The sequence below is a fragment of the Papaver somniferum genome, chromosome 10 (genome assembly GCF_003573695.1).
Source record: "Papaver somniferum cultivar HN1 chromosome 10, ASM357369v1, whole genome shotgun sequence".
Lineage (NCBI taxonomy): Eukaryota > Viridiplantae > Streptophyta > Magnoliopsida > Ranunculales > Papaveraceae > Papaver > Papaver somniferum.
Genome location: NC_039367.1, coordinates 102,063,997 through 102,073,111, shown reverse-complemented (window position 1 = coordinate 102,073,111; position 9,115 = coordinate 102,063,997). Strand labels below are relative to the sequence as shown.

The following is a 9,115-nucleotide window of genomic DNA, read 5'->3' as shown; positions in this document are numbered from 1 at the left end:
CATGTATAAAATGTGTAGGTTCTATAAGAAGTCATCTATATATGATTTACTTTTTCATTATAAATTTTAACTTACTCAAATCCATTGGATTATCCGCACCCAATCCGTTCATCCGTGCATCTATTGGATACAAATTTGTTGGATGTTGGATTGGATGCGGATGTCAAATTTAAAATTCGTAGTGAATTGGATATGTGGATGAGGTAAAAACCGGTCCATACCGGCCCATAGTCACTCCTACTTGTACTTGTGTAGATGCTCTTATAGTCACTGGGCTTTATTCCGAGTATGGCCGTGTCAACATGTACTCATCTGGACTAATCACATGGGTTTTAATCCCAGTGATTCGTATTTAGGGTTTCAAAACGTCGTTTTCTTCTTCTTCTTTTTTTGTGGCCAAGGACAAAATTGGAATTTAAACCCTAAATCTGATCGCATAAATCATTCCGCTCTATAAGTTGTAAACGAAACCCTAGCATCGTCAACCCTGCCGCTCCACACTAAACCAGAGGGATTTCCAAAGAGATCAAACAGTAGAGAAATGACAACCCATTTGAAGAAGAACAGGAAGAAGAGGGGTCACGTATCAGCTGGTCATGGTCGTGTAGGTAAGCACAGGAAGCATCCTGGAGGTCGTGGAAATGCTGGAGGTATGCATCACCATCGTATCTTGTTCGATAAGTACCATCCTGGTTATTTCGGTAAGGTTGGTATGAGGTATTTTCATAAACTCAGAAACAAGTTTTATTGTCCAATCGTTAATATTGATAAGTTATGGTCGATGGTACCTGAAGATGTGAAAGCTAAAGCTAAAGGTACTGACGAAGCACCAGTTATTGATGTTACTCAGTATGGATACTTTAAAGTATTGGGTAAAGGTGTTTTGCCTGATAATCAGCCTATTGTTGTTAAAGCTAAATTAATTTCAAAGACTGCTGAGAAGAAGATTAAGGATGCTGGTGGTGCTGTTATTCTTACAGCTTAAGGAAGTTGCTCTTTTAGTGGATTAATATTTACCTTTTCTTGAATGAATCGTGATGTTGATGGATTATTAAAGATTTTGGTTTTTTAAGTACCGTTTAAACAGTTTTGTTATGAGATTTTAGTATGGTTTCTAAATTGTGAGAAAAACTTTAGTTAAATGCTTAAAACTTGTTATTATCTTTTTGGAATGTTGTAGATTTGTGCGTTTTGTTTTGTTTGATAATTAGGCCATGGATGAATCACATGATTTGGATAGTCTTGGTAGTTATGAATAAAACCATCCCTGCGGATCTAGATTTGCATACTTTACTGCAGTGAATGAAGGATTTGTTTTGAGATTCCATCTGGTAGTCTGATTAGTTAAACTATTTGGTACTGGTGTTTTGATTTCTAATGATGCCCGGCTCAAATTTTACTGTTTTACAACTTGGAAGTTAGGGTTTCAGTATGACTTCCTAGTTTTAACATGTTAGCGTGAATTTCTTTCTTTTGCTAGAGAGAATGTTTGTACTTTACATTATGCCTAATTGCTTTTATTCAATGTTTCAAGGCGTCTTTTGAAGGATTTTGATATGCTTACTGTGAGTGAAGAACATGAGAGTTTATATGTTTCTTGTTTAACCTATGTTACGTATTATGCCAATCCATGCTGTTTTTAGATGTACCAAATAAATGATAGGTCTATGCAATGCAATGCTGGTTTTGTTAGGTTGTACCATGTTTGAGGGCTATGGGTAAATGGACAGTTGTCTAGGTTTAAAGTTTTCTTATCCTTCAAGAGCAAGAATATGTAGTTTTTGGTGTGACAGTGTTGTGACCCATTTCTAGGCTAATCAGTGGTCTTATCTATCACCGTGTAGGTGTAGTGCCTAGAAATTGTAGATTTCATTCTTTGAGCCGAATAGGCTAACTGTATAAATTTCATGGGGGTTTGTAGTGTATAAATTTCATGGGGGTTTGTAGCCGAATAGGTTAACCCCCAATATGGTATGGTTGTATAGTTGTATAAATTTCATGGGTTTGTAGTGTACTGGTCTTTTGAACTTGTAAGAGCTATGATCTTTTCTGTGTCAATGAAAGAAATTATTACAAAACATCTAATGTATTGCAAGACAACATTTGTTTCACAGTACTATTACAAGACAACAGTGTTGTAGAGGAATTTGTTTGTTCGCTTTTCCTATAGAATTCTTTCCAGTGTAGTGAGGCCCCATGGGAAGTAGAATTTGTACACAGTAGTTTTGGTTATATCTTTTGCATGTTACGCCCTTTAGGATGATGAATTCCAACTGATAATTTAAAATAGTGGTAGCTAATAGGGCTGCACAACGGGTAGGGTGGGTAGGATATGGCCTATACCTGCCACCTTACCCGTTTACTGGTGGTTAAGAAAATTTTTACTCGCCACCTTACCCGCTATTAAACGGGTAAGATCCTACCCAACCCATTATCTGGCGGGTCGGGTAGGATAGGGTGGCGGGTATAACCTTTTTTTTCTTTTTTTTTTGTCTATGATCCAGATCAAGGTAAACCTGAGATATGTCCTGGAAACATGAATGAAGTTCAAAGAATCACCAAACGGTATCTCTAAATTCCTAAAGAAAAACGTGATAAACTAATCTTTGATGATAAGAAAAAAGAGAAGACTCGTGAGTATGATGAAATGCCTATGTCAAGACAGGTGAATGGATTTAGTATCAATCAGCTTGAACAGCTCCGTAGCAAATTGGGATCCAGAATTGAAATTTTAAGTGAGAAAATTCAGTCCATGGATGGAGGAGGAGCAGGGATGTCCAATGAACCCCCACAGAAAGAATACCCTTGCTATAATCCAGAGAGAGCTTCTGATCATGAGCCCACTACTACTACAACTTGGGAAAGCGATACTACGGCATTGGAGCCACTTTCTTATACCAGACCCATGGAAGTTATCCTATCTGATTATCCACCGATGTTCTTCAATAATGCCTCTGATATGATGGCTCCAATGACTCAACCAATGAGCAGTTTCAATTTTGAAAATTTCTGCAATGGTGGTATTAGCAACGAGTCAAACTTTTCTTATACTGATGCAATGAACACTCAGATGATGATGATGCTATCTACTGGATGTCGTGAGATGGAGATTGGAAGTCATCTGGGAGCATCACCATGGTTTTTGCAACCATTAGAAGAGTTATTTTGTCTTCTCAATATAAGGCGGGTAAACAGGTAGGGTAGGATAATTTTGCTTTGCCCGTCACCCTATCCATTTAACGGTGGGTAAGAAATCTTTTAACCGTCACCCTACCCGCCAAATAGTGGGTAGGATATGATACGGTTAAAACATTGGCGGATAGGGTAGGATTGGCGGGTAGGGGTAGGGTATGTGCACCCCTAGTAGCTAAGGTGGAAATGGATGATGAATTCCAACTGATAATTTAAAATAGTGGTAGCTAAGGTGGAAATTCGGTGTACACTGTCAATTTGTACTGTTATGGTTTAACAGTAGGTTAAAATAGTAGGTTATATTTGCAGGTTATTCTTTTGCATTGTTTTGGAGTAGGAAGGTTAGGGTTTTATTCTGTTATTTTCTTTTTACTGTTATGGTTTCTGCCCCCCAATATGGTATGGTTGTATAGTTGTATAAATTTCATGGGTTTGTAGTGTAGTGGTCTTTTGAACTTGTAAGAGCTATGAACTTGTGAATTGTGTAAATGAAAGAAATTATTACAAAACATCTAATGTATTGCAAGACAACATTTGTTTCACAGTATTATTACAAGACAACAGTGTTGTAGAAGAATTTGTTTGTTCGCTTTTCCTATAGAATTCTTTCCAGTGTAGTGAGGCCCCATGGGAAGTAGAATTTGTACACAGTAGTTTTGGTTATATTTGCAGGTTATATCTTTTGCATGTTACATCCTAAAGATAATTTAAAATAGTGGTAGCTAAGGTGGAAAAATTCGGTGTACACTGTCAATTTGTACACAGTAGTTTTGGTGGTTTGGTTATATTTGCATGTTATTCCTTTGCATGTTATATATGCAGGTTATATCTTTTGCATGTTACGCTCTTTATAGCAAGGGCTATGGGGTTGAGAGTCTCTTTCAAAATGAAAGAGTTGATTAAATTAGGTCTTACTATGGATAGAGGAGAACCCCTTTCACCCCAAACTCGATCACCTTCTTTTTTATTCGAGTGAGTGAAAGTCTTTCCTAAACTCAATCACCTTCTTTTTCATTCGAGCGAGTGAAAGTCTTCCTTATACCTTCTTTTTTATTCGAGCGAGTGAAAGTCTTTCCTATACGGCTCTTTATTTATTTGCCCTTTGATACAAAGGAACACGGAACACATATGGCACTTTGGTATCCCGTTTTAAAAGAAGGGAAACGTATAAAACAATTATAGCATTAGCACCCGATTTGTAAAATTGTCTTAGTGTTACAATCCATTAACAAAAGAGTCACTTCCGTTAAAAGGGGTGTTAACTCGATAGGACCCACCGGGTCAGAGTTAAAATCAGGTGGCCATTTACCCTAATGTCCCTAACCGAACCATAGTTCATCGGATACCGTAGATTGGGTTAGTATCGATCTAGAAAATAACCTATGCGGCCAGGATTCATTACATCTTGCACCCTACATCTAGCGATTGACGGAACTCGAGGATATACAGATGGATAAAATTGGACAAATAAGAAAACTTAGGGTTTTCATTTTTCGACTCCATCTTCTTCTCCGCCTTATCTCTATCTAAACTCTCTCTGCAAAAATGGCGATTCTCTGATACTTGAGAGACGAAGAAAGATTTCGAGTGGTTTTCATCACAAACATACCCTAATAACCGCCTGTAGTTCGTGTGTATGATTTTGATCCATATGTAGTGATATTTTCTGAAGATTTTCAAGCAGAGAAGGTGACTGGTTGTTCCATCTGGTGGTTTTCTTAAAAGATATCGTCACAATGTACGCGAACATCATGAGGTTGGTAATCAAAACCTGTTTCAGTCAATTTCATATTAGATTTCAGAAACCCTAATTTTTCGATTTTGGGGATTTATTTCATAAACCCTAAAAAGTGAAAATTGGGTTTTCATTGCCTTTTTCGTAAACCCTAATTACAATCAATTGGGTATTTCATATGTTTCTTATTTGTGTATTGAATTTTGTTATGTCTCTGTGCAGGAAATATGTGAAGAACCCAGTAAGAAGTTTTAGGGTTGAAGAAACTGATACAAATAATGTTAGATTCTTTGATAATGTAAGTGTAAATTCTGGTGGATTGACTGGTTTTAGTGATGTTGTTCATGCTGCATACCAGTTACCACCTATTAAGAAGGTGAATTTGACTTGTTTCAGTGAGACAGACCCATTCTATATTGGTAATGATGATGAATTTTTTGAAATGTGGGATGAAGGAGTAGTTGAAGTTGATGGGTATATTCATCTGTACATGAATGTTACAAATAGGATGGTTCCTCTTGGTGATGAATTCCCTTCCAGTTCTTGTTTGTCAGTTTCAAAGAGTCTTTATTCAACACCTGAGAAAGTGAAGAGTACATCAAGGTTACACATTGAAAGAGGTGCAGCACCAGTGACTCTTGACCCAGCTACTTTTTTAACACCTAAGAAGAGGATCTTGTATAGTAAATCTCCTGAGCTATTAAGGAGAAGTCCTAGACTGTTGAAGAAGTCCATTGATGCAATAACAGGAAGTTTGGGTAGTGTCAGTGGTAAGAAGTTATTTGTTAATGTGGATGATGGTGAGGTTGTGGATGCTGAAATATCAGATGAAGCAAGACAATTACTGTTGGAGTATGAAAACATACAACTCACAAATAATGAACCAGATGACTGTCATCCCATTGATGATTGTAGAAGTCCAGTTGCTGATGATGCAGAGTAGGGTATTGAAGTGTATACTGATTTTGTGAACAACTACTTTGGTGGAATGGACTCTTTTGATTTCCTACATCCACAACTATATAAGAAAAAGGGAAATGCAAGTAATGTTTCTATCTCACTGGGTTGATTGTCTGCATCTCTTTATCTTCATTTTAACTTATCTTTATTTTGTTGTAGATGAAGCATCAAATGATAATAATTGTGGTGTTACTGAGGTGTATGAACCTAAAGGAAAAGCACCAATAAATAACGTACCATCTGATGATGACAGTGATGATACTTCTAGTGGCTCTCAGAGTTTATCAGTTCAAGTGTTTGCAGAGGATGATGGTAATGAAACAGTATGGGTCAATCAGTATGAGAAAGTTTGGAGGGCACATGTAGAAGCTACTGAAAGACTAACTGAATTTGATGATGACACTAGTAATACTAAGCAATTTGTGGATGTTGATACCATGTTTATGGGGATGGATTTTATGGATAGGCAAGACTTTAAGAGGCACTTAAGGGCATATGCAGTGAAGGAAAAGTTCCAGTACCGGTTGAAGCCTAATGATAAAGAAAGGATCAAAGTAAATTGTAGGTATAACAAGTCTCAGGGTTGTGAGTTTTTTATATATGCAAGTGTTAGATGTCATGAACCTACCTTCATAGTTAGAAAGTTCAACCTGGAGCATACATGTGTGAATGAAGGTGTAACAAGAAATAGGACAGCAAATGCAGAATTTGTAGCTCAGTTTTTGTATGATAGGTTGAAGAATGGAGACCCAATACCAAATCCTTTCAGTTTACAAGACCAATTCCACACATCTCATAATACCAGTGTTCCATATCATGTGGCTTGGAGAGCTAGAACAAAGATACTAGAAAGAGTAAATGGCAGTTATGAAGAGTCTTACAGATTGGTTCCAGCATTTTGTGATATGGTGGAGAAAACCAACCCTGGGTCTTTGACAAACTATACATATGGAAGGTGAGTTCCATTTTTTTGACACTTTTATAACTATGAAATTGAACATTAATGTATATAGTTAGGTGCTTATATGTTTCATGTTTATTGCAGTTTTGATGGCTTCTTTGAGTCTATGACAATTTCCTTTGCAGCACTACTGAAAGCATTTCATGCTGGTTGTAGAAATGTGGTTGGGTTTGATGCTTGTCATTTGACTGGAAAGCATGGTGGGTATCTGATGGCTGCAACTGCTTTGGATGCAGAGAATAGGGTACTGCCATTGGCTATAATGGTTACTAGAAAGGAAGTTGGTGAAAATTGGAACCTGTTTTTGAAATGGTTGAAGACCCATATAATCAATCACCCTAGAGGAAAGCTGACTTTTATCTCAGACAGGCAGAAAGGGTTGTTAGAAAGCATTTCTGAATTATTTCCAGATCATAACCAAAGATACTGTTTCAGGTAAGATATGTTGAGTTTGTTTGTTATATGTTAACATGGTTTCAGTGGTTTTAATGTTTTTTATATGTTTTCACATGCAGACATGTATGCAAATTTCAAGAAATACCACAAAGGTAGAAATCTACATGAACTAGTATGCAATGCTGCACTATGTTACAAGGAAAGACATTGGAAAGTAAGTCCTTCAACAACATTATGTTATTTGAGATTCCTACAATTTTTCTTTGGTTAATTCATAATGTTACTCTTATGACTAGGTAAACATGGATGAGCTTGCAAAGTTGTCTACAACAACAACAACATACATGATGAGGGAACTTCCAAAACACTGGTCTAGGGCATTCTATGACCAATCCACAAGCTCTGAGCACACCAACAACAACTTCTGTGAGTCCTTCAACAACATGGTTGGCCCAATGAGAGACAAGCCCATTTGTACTCTTGGAATGATGTATGGTCAACTCATTATGGGTATGTGTTATAAAAGAAGAGCTGAGGCTGATAAGTTGGAACTTGGACAGTTGGTGCCAAGTGTTTTGAAGTTGATCAAGAAGATGCAGAAATGCACAGCTCACCTAGGAGTTAATGAAGCAGTTTATGGAAGGTTATATGAGGTGAAGAGCATTGAAACCAATTCTTTGTTTCAAGTTGATATTGTTGACAAAACTTGCAGTTGCATTCAGTGGAAACTTAGAGGAATTCCTTGCATACATGGTGTATATGTACTGATGGATATGAGAATTAATTGGGCTGAGTGAGTTTTCTTCCCTACTTTGTTTATGTTTTTTCATATATAATGGATTTGTTTCATATTGAATGGGTCATTTATTATTGATTCAGGCAACATTAATGATTTTGTGTGTTTTTTGGTGGTAGTTATTGCAACAACTGCTATCTGGTTGATGCTCTGAGAGCTACTTATGCTCCTGAGATGGGTTTATTGCTAGGCAGAGAAGAATGGGATGAGGTAATTAACAACTTTACCCTTACTGTACATGTCCTTATATGTAATTTTTTTTTTTTGGAATCTTTCACTTTATGGAAAATATTTCTTTGTTAATTAGGGTTTCCTTCTCTTCTCTTCCCTTTCTCTTATCTCTTTCTCTTCTTTTCTCTTATTTCTTTCTCTCTTGTTTCATTGTGTAGCCAGAAGACAGTTTCAAAATGAGACCTCCTATTGACATTAGAAAACCAGGAAGACCATGTAAGAAGAGAAAGAGAGCTTATGATGAGGGTCACACAGAGAAGAAGGTTAGAAGTTGTACAAGATGTAAGACAATTGGGCACAACAGGAGAACATGTGCTGGTGCACCTGTTGGATCTAATCCAAAAGGAAAGAGGCAGAGAACCATGGTTCAAGGAGGATCTCACTCCACTTCTTATCCAGATCCAGCTCAACTTAGTACCAGTAGGAGAGGAAGTAGAGCTACAAGAGGAACAAGAGGGAGAGGAGCTGCTTCATCTTCATCTGCTGCTGATGTATCATCTTCTCAACCTACACATGCTGGTGCTGCATCATCTTCTCAACCTACACATGCTGGTGCTGCATCATCATCAAACACAACATGTGGTAGAGGATCCAGAGGAGGTAGAGGTTCAAGAGGTGGCATAGGAAGGTCTGGCAGAGGACTGCAGGTGCATCAAACACTGTCACAGAGCATTGCAGGTGTTAGTAGTCTGACTCAAACACTTTCTCAGACTTTCACTGTTCCAAAACCTAAAGGAAAAGAAGGTTACCGTTACTGCTACTCAATAAGTAATGTTGTATGTTCTAGATTTTTTTTTTTTTTTTTTTTTTTTTTTTTTTTTTTTTTTTTTTTTTTTTTTTTTTT

General features: G+C 37.1%; 2 protein-coding genes across 2 annotated transcripts; both read left to right on the top strand.

Moving 5' to 3' along the window:
• The first annotated feature begins 447 nt into the window (after positions 1-447).
• LOC113318384 (60S ribosomal protein L27a-2-like) lies at positions 448-1,187 on the top strand. Its single transcript, XM_026566542.1, has one exon. The coding sequence runs from the start codon at positions 542-544 to the stop codon at positions 983-985; it is 444 nt and encodes a 147-aa protein (XP_026422327.1). The 5' UTR covers positions 448-541; the 3' UTR covers positions 986-1,187.
• A 4,786-nt stretch (positions 1,188-5,973) lies between these two features.
• Positions 5,974-8,041, top strand: LOC113316034. The gene is made up of 4 exons (XM_026564268.1): positions 5,974-6,842; positions 6,933-7,132; positions 7,364-7,458; positions 7,541-8,041. The coding sequence occupies exons 1-4, from the start codon at positions 5,974-5,976 to the stop codon at positions 8,039-8,041; spliced, it is 1,665 nt and encodes a 554-aa protein (XP_026420053.1).
• The last annotated feature ends 1,074 nt before the right edge of the window (positions 8,042-9,115 follow it).

Bases quoted from the DNA above. Each gene is read 5' to 3' on its own strand.
- LOC113318384 (XM_026566542.1), top strand. From the start codon at position 542: ATGACAACCCATTTGAAGAAGAACAGGAAGAAGAGGGGTCACGTATCA.
- LOC113316034 (XM_026564268.1), top strand. From the start codon at position 5,974: ATGTTTCTATCTCACTGGGTTGATTGTCTGCATCTCTTTATCTTCATT. The intron at 6,843-6,932 runs GTGAGTTCCATT...TGTTTATTGCAG, and splicing joins ACAAACTATACATATGGAAG to TTTTGATGGCTTCTTTGAGT. The intron at 7,133-7,363 runs GTGAAAATTGGA...TTTCACATGCAG, and splicing joins GGTTACTAGAAAGGAAGTTG to ACATGTATGCAAATTTCAAG.